The sequence below is a fragment of the Marmota monax genome, unplaced genomic scaffold (assembly GCF_021218885.2).
Source record: "Marmota monax isolate L192 unplaced genomic scaffold, Marmota_monax_Labrador192_F-V1.1 WCK01_AAM20220418_F8-fsc00134, whole genome shotgun sequence".
NCBI lineage: Eukaryota > Metazoa > Chordata > Mammalia > Rodentia > Sciuridae > Marmota > Marmota monax.
Genome location: NW_026692281.1, coordinates 599,245 through 621,453, shown reverse-complemented (window position 1 = coordinate 621,453; position 22,209 = coordinate 599,245). Strand labels below are relative to the sequence as shown.

Here is a 22,209-nt window from a genome sequence, read left to right as displayed (position 1 = left end):
CATAAGGCAAGGTTGTGGGGTGCAGAGTCCCTTCTTCCTAGAAGTGCCACCTCCCAGAATTCCCATGTGTTCACCAATTTGGAATCTCCCAAAACCCCATTGTTTAGTGTTGCTACAGGGGGATTATTAGGCATGTCTGACTGGTTGAAGCACAGTCATTTTCCAGGCCCCGTTCCGTCCCTGGATGTTGGAGAGTGGGGTTTAAAGATCTAACCCTCTAGCCACATGGTTGGTTCCTCTGGCAAATCAACCTCCATACTGCAAGAGTCATCTCATCAACATAAACTCAGGTGTAGCTGAAGAAGATTCTGGATATCAAGACAGTTGTCTGACCTCTAGCACTCAGGAAATTCCAAGGGTTTAGGGGCTTTATGGAGAAATCAGGGACAAAGACCAAATATATGCTTATTATACCACAATATCACAACCTGCTAAGTACCAGAATCTTACAGGACTAAACACAACACAATTGCAGGAGGGAACACACAGGTTTCAAGTTGGAAATAAAGCTTAACCACCTAGGAGTATATTATTATATTAACACAAAACAATAAAAATGAATGAACAAAACAGTGATAATGAAATCTTGGCTATGTTCTCATGGTACAGACAGTACTGAGATTCAACTCCTCTCCTGTTCCCTTTCTGCTTTATTTTTGCTATATTTACCCACCTGACCCTGGCCCAATTTTATCAGATTTTAGACATTAGGCCCCAAATCACATGCAACAAGGTAATGCTAGTTCCACAGTAAAAGGGGCAAGTTGTATAGTATTATAAAACCATTCACATAATGCTTCAAACCTTTAGCAATACTTACTATGTGCAGCCATCCAGCCTGCAATCATACAACTTTAGTGATGGTAGTAGTAATCAGCTTGAAGCAGTGTGCACAGGACTATGCCAGTTTTAAAACTAAAAGCTCCACATTCCAGAAAAACTGACAGACTCAGTTTGTCTGGGACTGTTAATCCCCCAAGTAACAGAGCACATGCTTTTTCCTAAGGCAGGTCATTCCATATATTCAGGATGTCTCTATTAAAAACTCTTTCCTTAATAGTAAGCCCAAATCTATCTCTCTGCATTCTAGCTCATATCTACTCAGGTACCTGAAGAAAGATTTTACAGGATTGTAGATAAAGACACACGTTAGAAAAAAAAACAATAGATGAGTATTAGATGATGAGGATTCTATTTTAGGAGACATCACAGAGAAAGAGGAGGGGCATACATTTTAGAGAGAAATAGATCTAGATTGACAACCTAATTCTGTCATCTTCTTGCTGTGTGACATTGGATAAATGATTTGAGCTTCAATTTCCTCACCTATCAAAAAGACATAATCATACCTATGTAATGGTGTTGCTGTAAGAACAAAATTAGTGGTAACTGTGGAGTGTCATTACCTAGTAAACAATACACATTACCCCTTTTGCCCCTCCCCAACCTTCTACCCTTTAGAGCCAATGTGTGTTCCCTCTCTCTCTCTCTCTCTCTCTCTCTCTCTCTCTCACTCACACACACACACACTAAGTTAGGCTAAGCAGAACTAAGATAAATAGTCTTTAGTGCCTTTAAGGACCCTTTAAATTCTCCAACTTCCTCCCAATAATATGAAGTATAACACCAAATGGTATTTTAATTACAGAGAACATATGGAAAGCCTAGAAAAACAAATGTGTCCAAGTTAATATTTTTAATTAAAAAAAAACCTTTAAATAGATTTCCCTTCCTATAAGAACTGGAAAACTAGTTCAGCATTCCTGGTATCAAGGAAACTATATTCAGAGCCAATAGAGGACACAACATAATGACATTTCTTTCTTCTTATGATTAAGTTGTGACATATACTATGGAACATGTGGAAGTTACCTTACAAAATACCACAAATTCATTCAAGGTTCACCCTTAGCATAGAGAAGATAAATACTTTACTCAGAAAGAGTCAATAGGAAAAAATGGAAATGTTCATTGATCTCTTGTCCCCAAACACTTAATGCTACAAAAGAAGTCAGAGAGATTGTTGTTGTTGTTAATGTTCATCCATTTTGAGTTAAGTTTTGCATATGGTATGAGGTAGAAATCCAAATTCTTCCTTTCACATGTGTTACCCAGTTGCCCTGGCACTATTTGCAGAACATTTTTTTTCCTCAACTGATCTTAGGACTCTTGTCAAAGTCAACTGGCCATAAGTTACAGGATTATTTCTGGACCCTTCACTCTATCCCATTGATCTCTATGTCTGGCTTTATGCCAGTAACACATTATCATAATAACAGCACCTGCATACTGAGTTTTAAAATGGGGAAGTAGGAATTATCCAACTTTCTTCCTTTTTCAAGATGGTTTGGCTATTCTGGGTCCCTGGAACTTCCATATGAATTTTACTATATTTACTTTGAAAATTTCTGGGGAAAAAAGCAGCTATGTCTCTCCTACAGAATATTCCATGTGCACTTGAAAATAACATATTCTTCTTAGGTAGAGTATTCTGCAGGAGTATTCTTCTTCCCTAAGGTTTGTTGTTCTTGACATTGCAATTGGCTTAGTGACTTCATAGACTAATATTATACACTATATATTCATTGTTATATGAAGCTACTGAAGTTTCTGATCAGTTAAACTTTATGGTTAGCAAATAATTAATAATTAGACAGATATTTTTAAATGGTTTGAACCAATAAGTCTGTGAACCTTCTTGAGGGGTTCAATACTTTGAGGTATGCCTTCAACACTTAGGCAGTTGTAGCTCTGCCTTAGCCATCAGATCTTTCTTATGAAGAGTATCAAGGTCAGCCAGAATTGTGAGATTAGAGTCTTTTCAGTTATTTTCTAGACAGGTACACATGTTGGGTGTGTGATCTTTTGGATTTCAAGGACAGATCGCAGATTTTCAAAGCTCTCTAAGGCTATTTTATTATTCACTTTTTTTCCTTTTAGATTTATTGTTGAGCTCCCTCCTTGCAATTTTATTCTTTTTGTTCCCTGTGGAAGCAGCAGTACTGCACAATCACTGCTGATTATTTAGAGAAAATCCCTGAAGAAAAAAAAAATTGAAATGAGCAATCTGTGAGTCAGTTCAAATAATACAAGTCCTGTGAGTGATATTTCCCAGCTTTAAGGGAAATTCAAACCCATTCTGCCTTCTCCAATGGCTGCCAGAACTGTGGTTTTCACACTTTCCTTGATTGTGCAGCTGCTAGTTTTCAAAGCTACTGTGGAACAGAAAAAAGGCAATGGGAATACAGCAAGATAAAATACCACAAAACTCACCTTTCTCCCAATTATTTAGTCATTTTCATCAATAAACATGCCTTTTATTTTTGCAATATTTTGATCAATTCCACAATTATTAAAAAGTTGAGTCTGAAAATATTTACCTGTGTTTTTATCACTTTTATGGAAGGCTGGATTTGGGGAGGTAATTTCTCTACCAGTCCTACTGAGGTAACCTGGTCAGAGGTTTTTGATCCTTATTTTCAATTACCAAGAGCTTCAATAATCATTGAATCAATTCAAAATTAAGTTATGGAATAAAAAATCATGTTCATTATTGTCTGCCTGGCCTCCAAGAAGCCCTATAAAGTTTATTTATTTGTTGAACAGAATATGTCAAAAGTCTACTGAGGTATATGACACCACATAAGAACTACTTAAGAAAGTCAGGATAACTTCTTCATTCTGGTCACTTACTATCTAAAGATCTTGTAGTTTACAGATATGCTATCTTACTCCAACTACCATGTTTTTTTATGAGGAAATCGAAGTTCAAGAGGTTATAACTTGCTTGTTCCGGGTCACAAAACTAGCTGCATAGTTAATAAGGAAATTCATTTCAATGCTCTCTCTAGTTTTAAGATAACAAAGAGTTGCTGGACACAGCCAAAGCATCCATGTCACATCTTTTTTTCTGTCTATCCATTTGCTCCACAAATAGTATTTTCTTTCCCTAAATGTTCTGATATTCACTCTTTTTTTTTGCTCCTGTCTACAGTGAATTGGAAACTATTTCAAGATAAAAAGCAAAACGTTTGAACAACATTTATTTCTGACTTGAGAGTCATGAGGTTTTATCAGGTTATCTTACTGATATATTTTCAACCAAATGTCATGGATAATTACAGCACCTTCTGAGAGCCAAGCTTACAAATGGTTCTCTATAGTTAATTGAAAGGAAATAAAAGCATTATTGAGGAGATTAGACTTTGCATTAGAGTGCCATGGGAGAGAAGAGTTACAAAAGAGAAAGAAGAAAGGGTCTGGCTCTTGCCGTCTCTTTATATTAGAATGATGGTAACTAAAAAAAAAAAAATGTCTAAGAAAAGGAAGAAAACAGGCCTATACAACCACTGCCAACATCACCATCAACAACAACATCCCCTGACCCCCACCACCATCCCCCAAGCATGACTTACAAAACCAAATGTAATATACTTCGATAATATCTAGAAGTTTCAGAACATTAAAAGGAGATCCAAGTAAGAGGTAACTATCCCTAGAAAATTTCAAGGGAAAAATAGCAAGAAGTTAAAGAAGTGAGAAGGTAAAGTCACTATGCTATATGCTTCTCAGGTATTATATTACTCATCATGATTTTATTGATGAGAAAATTGAGGTTCAGCAAGGTCAAGTAAATTGTCTACATTGTCTTCCAAAATTAAAAGAATTTCTTCCTTTGGGGGGTGGGGGTACCGAGTATTGAACCCAAGGGGACTTAACCATTGAGACACATCCCCAGCCCTTTTCTATATTTTATTTTAAGATAGGGTCTCACTGAGTTGTTTAGGGCCTCGCTACATTGCTAAGGCTGGCTCTGAACTTGCAATCCTCCTGCCTCAGCCTCCTGAGCCACTGGGATTACAGCCATGCACCACTGGGCCTGGAATATTATACATTTCTGATGAAAGCTGACAATATGGGTCAAAATACTTACAATTATTTATACCTTTTTAACTAATAAATTCATTTCCGGGAAGTCATGCCTAAAAAATAATTCTGATGACAAGAGGATAAACATTCATGTCCAAGGTAGGCACATTCAATATTATTAATCCTAATGAATAATTTTTAAAAATTAAATGTATAATGATTGAGTACCTCCACTTAATGGACTAATATTATAGCTAGTAAGTAGGAGCATTACACAAAATTTTATGAACACAGCAAAATGCCTATGATGTCATATTGCACAAAAAAAGAATACAAACATTTGAATATCAAAATTATATATATGAGGGGCTGGGGTTGTGGCTCAGTGGTAGAGTGCTCACACATAGTAGAGTGCTCTACCATGTGTGAGGTGCTAGGTTTGACCCTCAGCACCACATTAAAAAATAAAATAAAGGTATCGTGTCCAACTACAACTAAAAAAAATTAAAAAACATTATACATATAATTCAACTATGTACAGAAAATATGCTTGGACAAAAAAAGGTCAAGCAGGGAGTATATCAAAATAATTGTTGTTCTTTATGGAAAGCGTGTGTGTGTGTAAACTCTGGTGTCTAGATGAATTGATTTGAAATCACACTTAAACAACCAATTAGCCACATGATCCCGGACAAGTTTCTTAACATCTCATGGACTGGAACTACCTCCTTAGAATTGCACTGAGATTAAGTAATGTTTGCAAAGCATTTTGCACATAGTAGCTACTCAGCAAATGATAGCTATTACTATACTTTTTCCTCTATTTCCATATTTTTATAATACAGTATGTTTATATGATAATGCAAAGATACCAATAAACTCAACTATTAATTAAAAAATTCTAAAGTTCATATGGCTAATGAATGTACAGGCCAGAGTCTGAATCCAGATACAGCCAAATCCAAGACCATGTACCTAACTCCTAAAATCTCCACAGGAGGAAAAGTGAACCAGAGTGGTCAAAGTATCATTAGCATGAGTATATAATGATGATTGTGTCATGGAAAAACAGAGTTTAGCTGGATAGATTACTAGAATCAGCAAGACCTTTAATGGGGAAGGAATGAATGGCAATCAGGACTGACACCTGGGCCTTCTGAAGGATGCTACTAAGAAACTGACACTTCACTTATTCTTGAAGTCAATACCCAGGAGTGCTTTGGGATGGATTTATACCACTTGATAGACCCTGGCTGCCACCTAACTAATAGCCCCCAGAAACTAATAGCCCCCAGATTAGTCAGATAGGAAGCATAGCAGTATGCTATTAAATATCCATGAGATACTGGTGTGACTCTACATCATGTACAACCAGAGAAATAAAACGCTGTGCTCCATTTGTGTACAATGAGTTGAAATGCATTCTGCTGTCATGTATAATTAGAACAAATAAAAAAAAATGTCCATAAGAGTAAAAGAGGGTAAGACTCATGCCAAGTATTCTCCTCACTCTACATGGATACTTCCCTCCTAAGTCAAATGCTTCTGTGAGACCTCAGAGAACCCAGGAACTAGCATTATTATTGCAGGATTCTGGGTTATGCTCCAATTTATAAACCTTAGACCTTAGCAATATAATTACTTGCATGGAGTCAATAAGAATCCATCATTTTTGTTACCAGGACAGGATTCGAAACATTGGTTTTACAACAAAGGCTTTGCCTAGAATGACATTTGAAAATTATGCTCACTGGATCATATATCATCAGACCCTTGTAAGGAATTTGGGTTATATTAAACCAATGCATATAAAGCATTCTTGGAAAAAAAACAACCTAGTACTTGGCATACAGATTCCCAACCTTACAAATGAATAGGGAAAGTATATATTCCTGACGGGTACACAAACCTTAAGATATTTGGGAACCTCAAGAAGATTGGAATTTACCTAAATTTACAGGTACTGCAGGTGAAAACTGGTGAGGAATTCCTGACTTGGCTTCCTAGCCTCATGAGGTTTTTTTTTTTAAAGCTTGATCTGAGATTCCTCGTGGAAAACTTCCAGTAAAGCAAACTTAAGAAGACCTATAAGATAAATTACCATTCTTGAAGTAGCTATGTCAATAATCATGCCAAGTGTAATGAGACCAACGTTATTTTACGTTTACCTAAAAAGAACCATTAAAAATAAAATAACATTTTAAAAGAATTATTTTGAGATTAACTAATCCACAGAGATTGATTTTTTTTTTTAAACTGGGAAACAATGGCTTATCAGATTTCCTTGTTCTTTGTAGTTAACTATTTTCACCTGTCGTTAATTGTAAGCAATGGATAAGCATACAATCTCTGTCTTCTCTGATTGAAATTTAATTGAGTTCCTCTCCTTCCTTGTCACAAAACCAGTTTGGATACTTACCTTTAAATTGGACTAGATCCTGCTACCCAAACCCAAAATGAGTACTCTTACTAAATTTTCAATTCTTTCCAGTTCCTTCAATATCTGGCTATATAATCCTTCAAGCCAACACTCCCAATTTCTCTCTCCCCTTAAGGCTTCAACTCATGCAGAATTAAAATCTCATTGACCAGGCTCTAGAGGGACTCTGGATTGCCTTTGAATGGTCCCTTTTCCTCAAAATCTGAAGAAGCCATGTGAACTGAAGCCCAAAAACTTGACATAAACCTTCACAAGGTCCTGCCACCAAGCAAACCCTGAAGTGGGCTAGAATTCTTCACAGAAAAGCTATTGCCTAGACTAAGGGAGTCTGGCAAAATTCTCCATTCGTGTGTGCATTTATTTGAGAACAAGCCAAGAATGTGCCCATTCTTTTCACTGACAATGTGAAACTTTATCTAAGCCCTCAGCTCCCAGAAAGCATTAAGGACAGGCTGATGGAACATTCTATCTGACCTTAATCTGTTTGGTCTTCACATATGTTAGGGTCACTAAAGTGGAAATGTAATTTACAGTTTGAGATTAAGAAATACTGATTTTAAACAAACAACCTGATAAACCCAAAGAGTGGCCACTTTAGAGGAAGATGTAGCAACCTATTTGCACAGAAGGGTGATGCTCGCTACCAGGGTTCACTTGGTAGACACCCTGCTCTGAATATGACAAGACTGAAACTTGGGGTAAAAATATGAGGCTCTCCAATAGAACACACCAAATATTTGGTATTTAAGGTTAAGGGAATCTGTCTGAATTCTCCTTCCTGATCTCTGCCCATCTGTCTATTGCTCCCTGATAAGCTTCAGAATAAACCCTAAGTCTTTCATTAGGTATCCCAGGTCCTGAAGGCATGACCATCTAACCCAGGTCACAAGCCTACTGTGGTCACAAGCCTACAAATATGCATGTGGGCTATATTTGGCCCATATGTATATTTTGTCTGGTCTGAACAGTGCTTTAAATTTGGTGTAATTAGCCAACACTTAAAAAGAGATGCTATGGACATAATTTCTGGATATTTCCTTCTGGCAAAAAAAAAAAAAAAATCTGATACTCTGGCTATACTGGGCTCAAATTTCAGAAGGCAACAATCACTGGAGTCTGTTTGAGGATATTGGTTTTAATTGGAACTTGTCTTTTTCTGTGTGCCACAAGCCCCACCCCCATTATAAAGTCATTGAGACAGATTATCATTTACCATTCTATATCTAGCCTCCGTTGCTTATTTTCATCACCTGTTGAGAATCTATCCCCTACATACCTCTCTCATCCCTGAATCCTCTCTCCACTCTTTAAATTCATTCAATTTGCTTCTAGTTTCAAGAGAGATAATCTCACTCTATGTTTGTTTTCTCTGCCTATTTTATCCCAAATCTCACTCATTCTTCAGAAATCCAACAGAGATCAGGACCAGCACAGGGATGAGGCAGAATAGGCACCTAGGCTGCAAAAGTTAAGAAGGCATATTCACTCTCAGGTGTCAGCCGAGAGCTTCCTTAAATAAGAGCACTGACCACCTGACTTGCCTCACCTAGCTCTGGAACTGACTCTGATATAGCTTATCTAAGAAGGCCTCCATGTTTATTCACCCTGCCCCTTCCCACCAACACACACATGCCCCAATCTAGATTAGGGGCTACCATAGAACTTTTCACATTGTATTGCAACTGTCTGCTCATCAACCTCTTTCAATACACCATGAGTTCCTCTGAGGGCAGGAAGGTTTGTTTCATGTCTCTGAATCCTTAGTCTATGGCACTTATTGGACACTCTGTATTTACTAATTAATGAATATCTATCAGGGATCCTCAGAAGAGGAAGGAGATTCTCTTACGTGTATGTGGGAAACATTCTTCTTTCTTGTTCCTAGTTCATGATGATATATATCTGCCTGAAGTTCATCCTGAAACTTAACTGAATGGAAGTTCTATGAGGACAGGATATTTCATAGTAGGTACTCAATAAAAAAAATTATTTAACTAAGCCAGCCTTAGCAACTTAGTGAGGCCTTAACCAACTAAGTGAGATCCTGCCTCTAAACAAAATATAAAAAAGGGCTGGGGATGTAGCTCAGTGGTTAAGCACCCCTAAGTTCAATCCCCAGTAACCCCAAATATGTTCATTTAATGAACTGGTCTTTAGAATACACAGATTTTAGTAGTAATCTAGCACTATCTAGCTGTGTGAGACGTTCAACAATTACTTCCCTACCTCTAAGTCTCAGTTTCCAGTATGTTGAATGAGCATGAACTAACTCAATCTCTCTCTCTCTCTCTCTCTCTCTCTCTCTCTCTCTCTCTCATTAGTTTGTGTAAAATGTGTTTGTCAAGCAATATAAAAGTTATCAACTTCTTTTCTCTTTTAATCTGTAAATTACATTGTTCAAGCAAATTTGTACATGGGAGCACTGTACCAACAGCTACTGAATTTGAGCTTGTGTGGATGGAAGACACTGAGAACCCAAGGAACACAGTTTGAAAGGGCCTGAGACCTGTGCTGGGGTTCCACAATGCCCACTGAGATTATGATTATTTTGGTCTAAGATAGATCCTAAGACTCTGGATGAATAAGATCCCTAGGAGATTCTGATATGAAGCTATATTAGACATAACTGAACTAGATACTCTAAGGTCCCTGCCAGTACTGACATTTTATGCTTCTACATTTTCCTTTGACAGTTAATTTGGGAAGTATCATCAAACCATCACGTTTGCCTATAAATTAAGTTCTACTACATTTCTAGTATAGTCAATAACAACTACAAGTTACTGAGTACCAATTTAATGCCAGACATTGAGCTAAATGATTTACATATACTCTCTGATATGCATGTGTATGTGTGTATGTGTGTGTGTGTGTGTGCATTCTTTGATTCACTCCTCACAACCTTATAAGGTAGATTATACTCTCCAATTCATGGATGAGGAAAACAAACTCAACAAATGCAAGTAACATTGCCAAGATCCCATTGCCAATAAATAAAACTCAAATCTAAAGCATATTCCATAAACACCTGAGACAGATTTTCTTTGGCTTCTGAGCCAAAGAGGTCAAGAAAAAGTCAGAGAATGCCAACTAAAGGCATAGATATCTTGCTCTAAAGAAGTGGTAAATATGCAGTGAGACACCAACTCCCACTAGTCCTTTCTATACACAAAGCGTTCAGGATAGGTCCTAGAGTTCATCGTCAAGGGAAGAAACTCTTCAGAGAAGCCTTAGGCTTTCCCCTATGTGCTCTAGAGTAACTGCCATCTCTCCTAGGATCTGCAATGGGGTTTACACTACAGAGTTACCTCTTGGAGCCATCATCAAAAATATACTATGGAAAGGCCCTCTGCACATATAATGTGAGATCTAAAAACGCAACCCAATATTCCATCTTATTATACTTTTTATGAATTTTTCCAGTGAAACAGAAGATGTACTGAGGCAAGGCCAGTAATGTTGGTGATTAAAGGGTTGGCACACTCTGCTGTCTCAGCTTCCAGGGCAATTGTACTTTCCCAACAATAGCCACCCAGTAGGGCCCCCAAGATTTCTTCTCAAAGCCCCAAAGAGTCTCAGCCTCAGCTGTTGGAGCACTGGCTCTTCCTCTCACTCCCACCACAAATCCAAGTTTTTAAAATGATAAATTCAACAAGGATAATGACCATAATAGGCCAACGGATTTTCAAAATCTCTCTTCAGTTCCCATTAATAAAAGTCAGTTCCTTAGAGTAATGCTCAGATGACAATTAGGAGTTCCTGAAATTGGCAGGCAAATGATGAGTGAGTTAAAGGGTTATTGTAAATCATACATCAAGAAGCAAAGATGTCACAGCCAACAGCTCTCATGGAGCCCACAGACACCCACAGGAATCTGGCAGTGCCAGATTTTATTTTGATCTGTAAGTCACTATACTCAAGCTCACACACCCACTTTTTCCAGCATGGCATTAGTTGACAACTATGCTGACATTCAGAGGGGTGACAGAGTTGAAACACAAAGTTCAATATAAAGGGTGACATGGGAAATGTCTCAGGCCTACTGCTTGGCTTTGAGGCAAATAGGTACTTGTTCAAAGTCAGACCATTCTAGCAGCAGAAATGGGAAGCATTTTATGAAATTGCATGTGCCATATATCTTCCACTCTTTAAAGTCATCAACTGATAGGTAAAACAGAATCTATTTTAAGAAATAAATACAGGACTAAGGATGTAGTTCAGTGGCAGAGCCCTTGCCTACCATGTATAAGATCCTGGGTTCCAACTCTATCACTACAAAAATTCAGATCTTATATTAACAATAATGTTGAAATAGCTAACATTTACTTAGGCACTGTGCACACTTGGCATTTATTATCTCATCCCCAATTTATGTATGAGAAAAAATAATACTCAAAGAGGTGACATCACTTGCCAAAAGTTATGCAGCTAATAATCTGCAGAGCTGCAATTCAAATTTGGGCTGTCTGACTCCAGAGCCCAAGATCTGTCTTTTTAATAAGTCATGCCCTTGAACAAGGATAGGTACACAGAAGTAGAATGAAAGGGCATCAATAGGGAAATAATCCAAATACAAATAACTACCACACTTAGCCAGTTAACCAAAATATTTACCAATCTTACTCTCATAAAAATATTAATTGCAATTCTAATTGTAATAGTAAAATTTTTGAAACAAATAAAGTGTAACTTCTATATTAATATAATGCAAATATATCCATTATTTATTCATTTAGCAAACATTAATTGAGCACCTATTATATACCAGGAACTCCTTTATGTGCAGGGGAAACAAGAGTGAACAAAACAATATCCAATAAGCTATTTCTATGCAGGGAATATCCTGTTTGCTATCATAATTTTATACTTTGTTATTAAAATATACTACAGCAGGCACCTATTTTTTTATTGTTGGTTGTTCAAAACCTTACATAGGCACCTATTTTTTTTAGAGAGAGAGAGAATTTTAATTTTTTTTTTTTTTTTTTTTTTTAGTTTTCGGCAGACACAACATCTTTGTTTGTATGTGGTGCTGAGGATCGAACCCAGGCCACACGCATGCCAGGCAAGCGCACTACAGCTTGAGCCACATCCCCAACCCGGCACCTATTAATAATAATACACTTCTATATTTTAGTTCTTGGGCTTATAAATGTAACTATTAACATTTTCCAGTAATATTAGATCATCCATAATAGTTCTATGGTTCAATGTTCTCATCTGGCAAATGTTTTAAACTAACCCTTTAACTCAAGGTCAGCAAACTTTTTCTTAACCAGCCAGAAAGTAAACATTTTAGTCACTGAGGGCCATGTATCACTGTCACTACCACTCAATGCTGCTGTTGTACCATAAAAAATACCCATAGATAATACTTGAAAATAATGGTAATTGTGTTCCAATAAGACTTGATTTACAAAAATAGGTGATAGACTGCCCTTAGTGCAAGGGCCACAGTTTGTTGACTCTTGCTTTAACTTCATAACAACTAAAGCAAACACAGAGTTTCATTTACTTCCACTGTTTAATTTCATCTTGGTAACATCTTTTTAAAAAATATTTTTAGGGGGCTGCAGTTGTGGTTCAGCGGTAGAGCGCTCTCCTAGCATGTGCGAGGCCCTGGTTTGATCCTCAGCACCACATAAAAATAACAAAAATAAAAGCATTGTGTACAACTAAAAAAGAAACTTTTAAAAAATATTTTTAGTTGTAGATAGACACAATGACTTTATTTCATGTATTTATTTATGTGGTGCTAAGGATCAAACCCAGTGACTCACACATCTAGGCAATCACTCTTCCACCGAGCCACAACCCCAGCCATTGGTAACATCTTTGAGATGTTGACCACATTTTATAGAGGTCAAAAATGAGACTCTGTGAAAAATGTAAATAAATTTACTAGAAAAAAAAATGAGACTCGGAGAGGGAAAATACCTTTTCCAACATCACACAGCTAATGGAACAATTTGTTCAATCCATTTACCAAGGGAGATGCCAACTTCCTGTTGTCTGAAAACATGTACTTACATCAACACTAATTTTTAAGCTTTCCAGGGGAATTTGTTCATTATAAGAACACTACTTAAAGGCCATTTTAAAAAATACATAAAACCACTCTTTACATCATCCACTACAGAAATATTTATTTTACTGCATTAGATACTTTAAAGGAAAGTCCCCCTGCAGACTGAGTCAAGGGCTTCAGTGGAGTTTTACAGATGTCTTGATTGGGGCTTTTATTTTTTTCTTTTGGTACTGGGGTTAATGAACCCAGGGGCCCTTAACCACTGAGCCACATCCCCAGCCATTTTTTATATCTTATCTAGAGACAGGTTCTTGCTAAGTTCTTGAGGCTGGGGAACCATCCTCCTGCCTCTGCCTCTTGAGTGCTGGGATTACAGGTATGCACCACCATGCCTGCTCTTGATTGCTTGTGTTGTGGGTAAATCACTAACAGAAAGTTTCCTCATCTTTTCTAAGCAGCCTTCCAGGGACTGGACACTGGATCAGACAAAATGAAGACATGCAAGTGTTCAGTATCTGCAAACCAAGGAAGCTACCCAGCCTTGGACCTACCTTAAGAGGTACAGGGCACAGTAGCCCATGCCTGTAATCCCAACATCTTGGGAGGCTGAGGCAGGAGGATCAAAAGCTCAAGGCCAACCTCAGCAATTTATTGAGGCCCTAAGCAACTTAACAAAACCCTGTGTTAAAAAAATAAAAAGGGGGGGGGGCTGAAGTTGTGGCTCAGTTGGTAGAGCTTTTTCCTTGCATATGTAAGGCACTGGGTTTCATCCTCAGCACCACATAAAAACAAATAAATAAAATAAAGGTATTAAAAACTAAACAAATAAAAAATAAAAAGGGCTAGGAATGTGGCTCAGTAGTAAAGCACCTCTGGGTTCAATCCTTGGTTTAAAAAAAAGAGAGAGAGAAAGGTATATGGCCACATGAAACTGAAGACTCACCAATGTTAATCTCATCGTCAGTCAGAGTGTCTCCAATAAAATCAAATTGAAAGGACTGCAACGTCTGGGAAAATTTCTGAACAGCAGAGGAGTAATCTGCAAAGAAAGGAGGACAGGAGAAATAGTCAACACTGTTACCCTTTAATTGCTTTCGTCATGTCTGTTAGAGTATATAGAGAACAAAGGAAGTGTTCTGGACAGGTAGCAACTTGCACTTAAAGAAGTTAAACAAAAGATCATACTTTCAGAAGGAAATTTAAGCAACTAAACTATAAATTAAAGAACAGGAGAACGGGATGGCTTAGTGAAGTCCTTCTTAACATTAGGGGATATGCTTCATGGCTACACCCTGCTCCTCTCTGACTAGTTTTACTCAAAGCCTGGAAGACCTGAAACTACATAGTTGCACTCTTTTTATTTATGTATTTTATTTATATTGGTGCCAGAATTGAACCCAGGGTTGTGTTACCAGTAAGCCACATCCCCAGCCCTTTCTTATTTATTTATTAATTTATTTATTGAGACAGGGTCATGCTAAGTTGCTTAGGGCCTTGCTAAGTTGCTGAGCCTGGCTTTGAATTTGCAATCCTCCTGCCTCAGCCTCCTGAACCACTATAATTACAGGTGTGGACCACCATGCCTGGCTATAGTTGTACTCTTTTTACTTTTTATTTATTTTATATTTATGCAGTGCTGAGGATCAAACCCAGTGCCTCATACGTGCTAGGCAAGTGCTCTATCACTGAGCTACAGCCCAAGGCCCTATAGTTGCACTCTAAAAGGCCTGCTTTAAGGATTTGTTAAACCTCCATTATAAGCAGTGAAATAAATTCATTCTTACGTTTCATATAAAAATATGCACAATCGATCTACAAAGAAAGAATGTATCTCCATTTTAGAGATATAACACTAAAAATCCCAGACCTAGGTGGCAGTGCTAGAACTAGAAGCCAGGTGATCAGTCTGCCTCTACAGGGGCCTCCCCATGAAAACATGTGTGCAGCCTGGACATTTTACACATTAAACCAGATGACAGCCTGGGTTAAAACACTGCCTACAAGGAGAACAGATTTAGCTTGTTCATAGGCTATTTACCAAGGGACTTTGCCTAAGGAAGCAATGAATAGTGTGTGTGTGTGTGTGTGTGTGTGTGTGTGTGTGTGTCAGAGTGATCTAAATAGATAAATGCTTTATTTTTGGTCAATGATTTTGAATTTTAGTATATAATTTTTTAATTAGTTTTATTTTATCTTTTTTACAGCTTTATTTTGCTTATTTTTAAGTTGTGCTGAGGATGGAATTCAGTGCCTCACACATGCGAGGCAAGTGCTCTCTACTGCTGAGCCACAACCCCAGCCCCTAGTATATAAAATTTTAAAATGGTATAAATAAAATCCTATTTAGCTACAGTTTTGAGAATCTTTTTTTGTACCAGGGACTGAACCCAGGAGTACTTGACCACTGAGCCACATCCCCAGCCCTATTTTGTATTTCATTTAGAGACAGGGCTCACTGAGTTGCTTAGGGCCTCACTTAGTTGATGAGGCTGGCTGGGATTACAGGCATGTGCCACTCTGCCCAGCTAAGAAATTATTTTTAAACATGACTTCCTGCCAGAGCTCTAAGCCAAACAACCTCTTGACTCTTGCTACTCCAAGAATGATTCTTAGGTCAGCAATAGCATCATCACCTGGAAGCCCCACCCAAGACCTCCTAAATCAGAAACTGCATTTTTAACACAATTCTTAGGGGATTCATATATCTGTTAACCCATTTTGTCCCAGCATCCCAGATATCATATTTACACAATGTCCTATTTATAGAACAGTGTATATATGTAAAAGATACTATGTTGTCTTAATGTCCTATTTATAGCACAATCTATTATCATTCCAAATGATAATAAACAATATGTAAGCTCTAGATTATTATAAGAGTGGAAACTTAATTTGATAAAGGTGTATGGATAGGGGGCCTCAAAGGTACTCAGGTTTAGACAAGTTCATCAGGGTAGAGCCCCCATGATTGGAACCTGGTAGAATTATAAGAAAAAGAAGAAACTACAGAGATACACAGACATTCACACACACTCCCTGCCTCTTGACCTTCCCATATGATGCCCTGTACCACCTCAGAACTCTGAAAACAAGAAGGCATGTAGCCACTCATATTTGTACCTCCATAACCATGAACCAAAATATCTCTTTTCTTTAAAATATCCAGTCTATAAGTGTTGTGTTATTAGCAACAGAAAATGGACTAATACCAACACTACATTTTTCTAGAGTTTCATAAAATGGAATCATATAAAACATACATTTTATGTCCAACTAAAGTCTGTACAATACTTCAAAAATTCATCCACATTGTCATGTGTATCAGCAATTCATTTTTTATTGCTAAGTAATATTCCACTGTGTAAATATTAAAATGCGTTCATTTACTCATCTACTCATACATATTTATGTCTTTTTTCTCATAATTGTAAATAAAGCTGCTGTAAGCATTCACAAGGCTGAGTGCAGTAGTGCAAACCTAATAATCCCAGCTACTAGGGAGGCTTAGGCAGCCTCAGCATCTTAACAAAACTCTCAGCAACTTATTGAGACTCCATCTCAAAATTTAAAAAAAAATTAAAATGGACTGAGGAATGTAGCTCAGTGGTAAAGCACCCCTGGGTTCAATCCCTGGTACTGAAAAAAATATCATGCAAAGACTTCCGAGGATACGTTTTCAATTCTTATGGGTAGATACCTAGAAGATCAATAAGTGGGTTATATGATAAGCTGGAAATTATGTTTATATAAGAAAAGGTCAAAGTGTCTTCCAAAGTAATTTACTATTTCCTATTTATATTAAAAATGTATAAAAATTTTAGATGATCCACATACTTACCAACACCTGTCAATTTACATATTTATTTTCATTTTAGAAATTTTAATGGTAGTACAGTGTTACCTCTCTGTAATTTTAATTTGCACTTTCATGATAAATAATGGTACAATCTTATATGCCAATTGGATTTTAGTAATCTCTAGATAGTTTATCTTCTTATCATTGAGCTGAAAGATATCTTCATATATTCTAGATATAAGTTTTTCATCAGACTATGTACAACAAATATTCTCTAAATCAACTAAAGGCTTCACAATCTGAGTAATGTTTATTCTAGAAAAAGGAATGAACCTAAGTAAGAACAGTGACCTTTACTGCTGTATTAAGTTATGCTAATCATATCAATGTCTCCCCAGCATCATTGAAAATCAACAGCCTCACAGCTGCAATAACTGTGAAAACCAACATTTTAGCAGCCACTGGAGGAGAAAAAATGTGATTGGAGTTTCTTAAGGTTCCCCCTCAGAGAATTATCACTATTTATCCAGTTTGATAGGTCCTGAAAGCTTCATTGTCAGGGCTTATATTTGTTTGTCCCAACTTGAAGCCCATTCTGTGAAAACAACACTACCATGAGAGTATTTGTCAAAAACAATCATCCAAAATTTTTAATGACTAACATTATAACTGGAGGGGGATGATATAGTGTATTTTTAGTTGTAGTTGGACACAATACCTTTATTCATTTATTTTTATGTGGTGCTGAGGGTCAAACCCAGTGCCTCCCACATGCTAGGTGAGTGCTCTACCACTGAGCCACAACCCCAGCCCCAATGTAGTGTAATTTTGATTTGCATTTCCATGATTGCTAAGGGTGTTGAACATTTTAAAAAATATATTTGTTGGTCATTTATATTTTTGTTTTGAGAAATTTCTGTTTGTATCATTTGGCCATTTATTAATGTGGATTTTAGTGTTAAGTTTTTTTGAAGTCCTTATACATGGTGGGTATTAATCACCAGTCAGAAAACTAGCAAAGACTTTCTCACATTCTGTTGGCTCCCTCTTCATGCTCTCAATTATTTCTTTTGCTGTGCAGAAGCTTTTAAATTTGATGATGTCTCAGTTATTGATTCTGCTTTTATTTCTCGAGCTCTAGAAATCTTGTTAAGGAAGTCAGTTCCTGTGCCAATATGATGAAGTGCTGGGCCTATATTATCTTCTAGCCAGTGCAGGGTTTCTGATCTAATTTCTAGGTCTTTAATCAATTTTGAGCTGACTTTTGAGCAGGATGAGAGAGAGAGGTTAAATTTCATTCTACTGCATGTGTATATCTAGTTTTCCCAGCCCTATTTGTTAAAAGGCTATATTTTCTCCAATATATGTTACAGGCACCTTGTCTAGTATGTGATAACTACATTTATGTGGTTTTATTTCTGTGTCTTCTGTTTTATTCCATTAGTGTTCATGGCCCTTTTGATGCCATTACCATGATATTTCTGTTACTATGACTCTGTACTACAATTTAAAATCAAGTTTTATGATTGCTTCCAGCATCACACTTACTGTTCAGTATTGTTTTGGTAATTCTGGGTTATTTATTCTTTCATATGAATTTTAGGACTCAAATTATTCAAAATTGTGGTGGCCTAAGACAACTTGACAAGTTGGGGTTAACTCTTGGTTAAAAAAAGAGACAGATGATGACAATTAGACAATGAATGCCTACATGGGGTTTTGAAAAGCTCCAACATATCCTGAGAAATCTAGAAAGACATGCATGTGAAGGCGTGCATACCCTGGGTTGTGTGTATGCTCATGAAGGATTTGAGTACCTAATTTCTCATCCCTGATTAATCTTGCACAAATAGAAAGAAAATGGTAAGGCAAAATTTTTGATTTCCTATCTGAGTATTAAAGGCTTACCCCTATCCCCATGCACACATCCAAACTCCTTCAGCAAAGATGAAGAGCCTTACTAGTTTCTATTATTTAATGAAACCATTGTCCAAACATTAGGTTTCCAGTAAATTAACCTACTAGACATTTCTGTGACTTCATAAAACAATTATACAGACTTTACATAATTATTCTATAAAGTTAATAAACAATAATCCTACATAATGACTCCAAATCCTGGAGAAATGGGGAAGATCTAATTTCCAAAACTGTCACAGTCTATTACATTAAAATGTTCACTTTTCAGGAATTATAAGACACATATAGGAAAAATTGGTACATATTCAAGAAAAATATGTAATCAGTTAGAACTGTCCCTGAAATATTGCATAAATCAGCAACCAAAAGAGTTGAGAAATGGCTATAAGACAAAATGTTTAAAAGACAAAAATCATGACTAGAGACAAAGAAAGGAATGTGATAATGATAAAAAAATCAATTAATCAGAAAAACATTATAATTACAAAGATATATTTACCAAATAACTGATAAAAATATATGAAGCAAAAATCCTACAGAAATGAAGGAAGAAATAGATGAGCCAGGGAAAAATAGTTGAAATTTTCAGTGTTCCATGTTCGATGATAAATAGGCAGAAAAATCAAAGAACACAAGATTTTAAGAATACTGTAAACCATCTAAAACTAACATAAATCTATAGAACACTCTTATGTAATTCTACCAAGAAAATACACATTCTTCTCAAGTTCACAAGGAAATTCTCTATGATACACTATCTGGTAAGCTGAAACAGAAGCTTCAATAAATTTAACAGGATTGAAATTATACAAAGTGTTTTACGGCCATAAGTGGATGAACAGCCATATTCATAGAACATAAAAGTATAACATTCCTAGAAAATAATTTAGGGGAAAACCTACATGACCTTTGATATTTCAATGGCATTTTACATGCAATATCAAAGGTATAATCAATAAAATAAATGATTGATAAACTGGACTTCATTCAATTTTTTTGAAAGCTTCTCCTTTCAGTCAGGCATGGTGGTACACACTTGTAGTCCCCTGTAGTCCCCTGTAGTGCTACTCAGGAGACTGAGACAGAAGGATCTCTTGAGCCCAGGAGTTCAAGACCAGCCTGGGCAACAGAGCAAGATCCTGTCTCAAAAATAAGCTGCTTCTCTTTGAAAGACAGCATCAGTAAACTCCAAAGAGAAGTGACAGACTGTGAGAAAATATGTACAAAAGAATTATCTGATAAAAGACTGGTATCCAAAATATAAAGAGGACTCTTAAAACTTAATAGTAAGAAAAGAAATGATATAATTAAAAATTAGAAAAAGGATCTGAGAATATAACTCTCCAAAGAAAATCTATAGGGGGCAAATTAGCATATATAAAAATACGCAACACTATATGCTGGAAAGGATGTGGAGCAATAAGAACTCTCATCGTTGGTAGGCATACAAAATGGCACATCCACTTTGGAAGACAGTTTGACCATTTCTTATAGAACTTAACATGCTCTATAGTTATAAGATACAGTAATTGCATTCCTTGATATTTACTCAAATGAGTCAAAAACATGTGCACACAAAAAAGCACACAAAGGGGACTGGGATTGTGGCTCAGTGGTAGAGCACTTGCCTAGTGTATGCGAGGCCCTGGGTTTGATCCTCAGCACCACATAAAAATAAATTAAAAATAAAGGTACTGACAACTACAACTAAAAAATAAATATTAAAAAAGTGCACAAAGATGTTCATTGCAGTTTTATTCATTATTGATAAAACTTGAAAGCAACAAAGATCTATGTGATGGTTAATCTGAATTCTCAGATTGATTGGATTAAGAGATATCAAAGAATAAAAGGTTTCTGATTGTCTCAGTCAGGGTGTTTCTAGGAATGATTGGCATTTGGGACAGTGAACTAAAGCAGAGACCCATCCTAAGTGTGGGCAGCACAGTCCAATAGATTGGAGGCTCAGATGGAATAAAAAGTCAAAAGAACGAGAAAGCAGAAACAGACACAAGCTTCGTTCTTCTTGAACAGATTCCTTTTTTAAATTACATCTACTTATAAAATTTTTTATTAGAGCTTTATAGTTATACATAGTAGTCAGGATCATCCCAACAAACACATACATGCATGGAATTCAATTTCAGTTCAGGATCCACACCTTTTTCTCCTGTCCCATCCCCCTACCCCTCCCCCTTTCCTCTATTTTTCTAGATATCCTTTCTCAATTGCTGAGGATATCAGACTAGCCCCTTCACTCTTCCAAAGTGTACTCTGACCAGTGACTCTCCAAGGAGTTCCCAGGCCTTGCTTCCAGTCCCAGAATAGGGCTGCATCACTGTTCCTTCTTGTCTTGAGGCTTCAGCTTCTTTGACTGGGCAGCTACTGGTTCCTATAGCTCTCCAGCCTGCAGACCACCATTATGGGATGATCCAGCTTCTGGTTATGTAAGCCAATCTAATAAATCCCCTTTTTATAACATATATCTCCTATTGGTTCTGTTCCTCTAGAAAACTCTGATGAATACAATCTCCTTCAACAGATCTTCAATAGATGAGTAGATAAATAAATGTGGTAGACCCAGATAATTAAATATTATTCAGTATAAAAAAGTTATGAAAAAAGCATGGAATGAACATTGGTAAAGTGGGTATGTGCAGATGACTAAGTAGAAGAAGGCAATATAAAAAGTCTAAGTCTATAAAACTGATACTGATATTAACAGAAAAAAAAAGTCTAAGTCTAAATGCTGTATGATTCCAACTACATGACATTCCAGACAGGGTAAAACTATAGTGACAGTAAAAAAGATTAGCAATTTTTAGAGGTAAAGGAGAAGAGTGTGGAAAATAGGCAAAGCACAGAAGATTTTTAGGGCAGTGATACTACAATGGTAGATACAAGTCATTATATAGTTGTCCAAACCTATTAAATATGTAACACCAAAAGCAAACCCTGATACAAAGTATGAAATTTAGTTTGTCAAGACATGTTAGTATAGTTCATCAAGTGTAAAAGATGTACCACTCTGGTGCAGAACTTTGATAGTGGAGGAGCCTATGCTATGGCATAGATGAAACTTGAAGCTATCCTGTTAAAACTACATATTTCAAAACAGCATATGGCATCTATTTATTGTGTAGTAAATAATTGTGC

The 22,209-nt window shown here is 36.7% G+C and overlaps 1 protein-coding gene across 2 annotated transcripts in view; it reads right to left on the bottom strand.

Moving 5' to 3' along the window:
- Ophn1 (oligophrenin 1) overlaps positions 1 to 22,209 on the bottom strand; it is a 374,656-nt gene that overhangs the window by 246,342 nt on the left and 106,105 nt on the right. For both annotated transcript variants that reach the window (XM_046440297.2, XM_046440286.2), the window contains exon 3: positions 14,281 to 14,376. In XM_046440297.2, the coding sequence (XP_046296253.1) occupies positions 14,281 to 14,376 (96 nt within the window). The remainder of the gene's footprint in view (positions 1 to 14,280; positions 14,377 to 22,209) is intronic.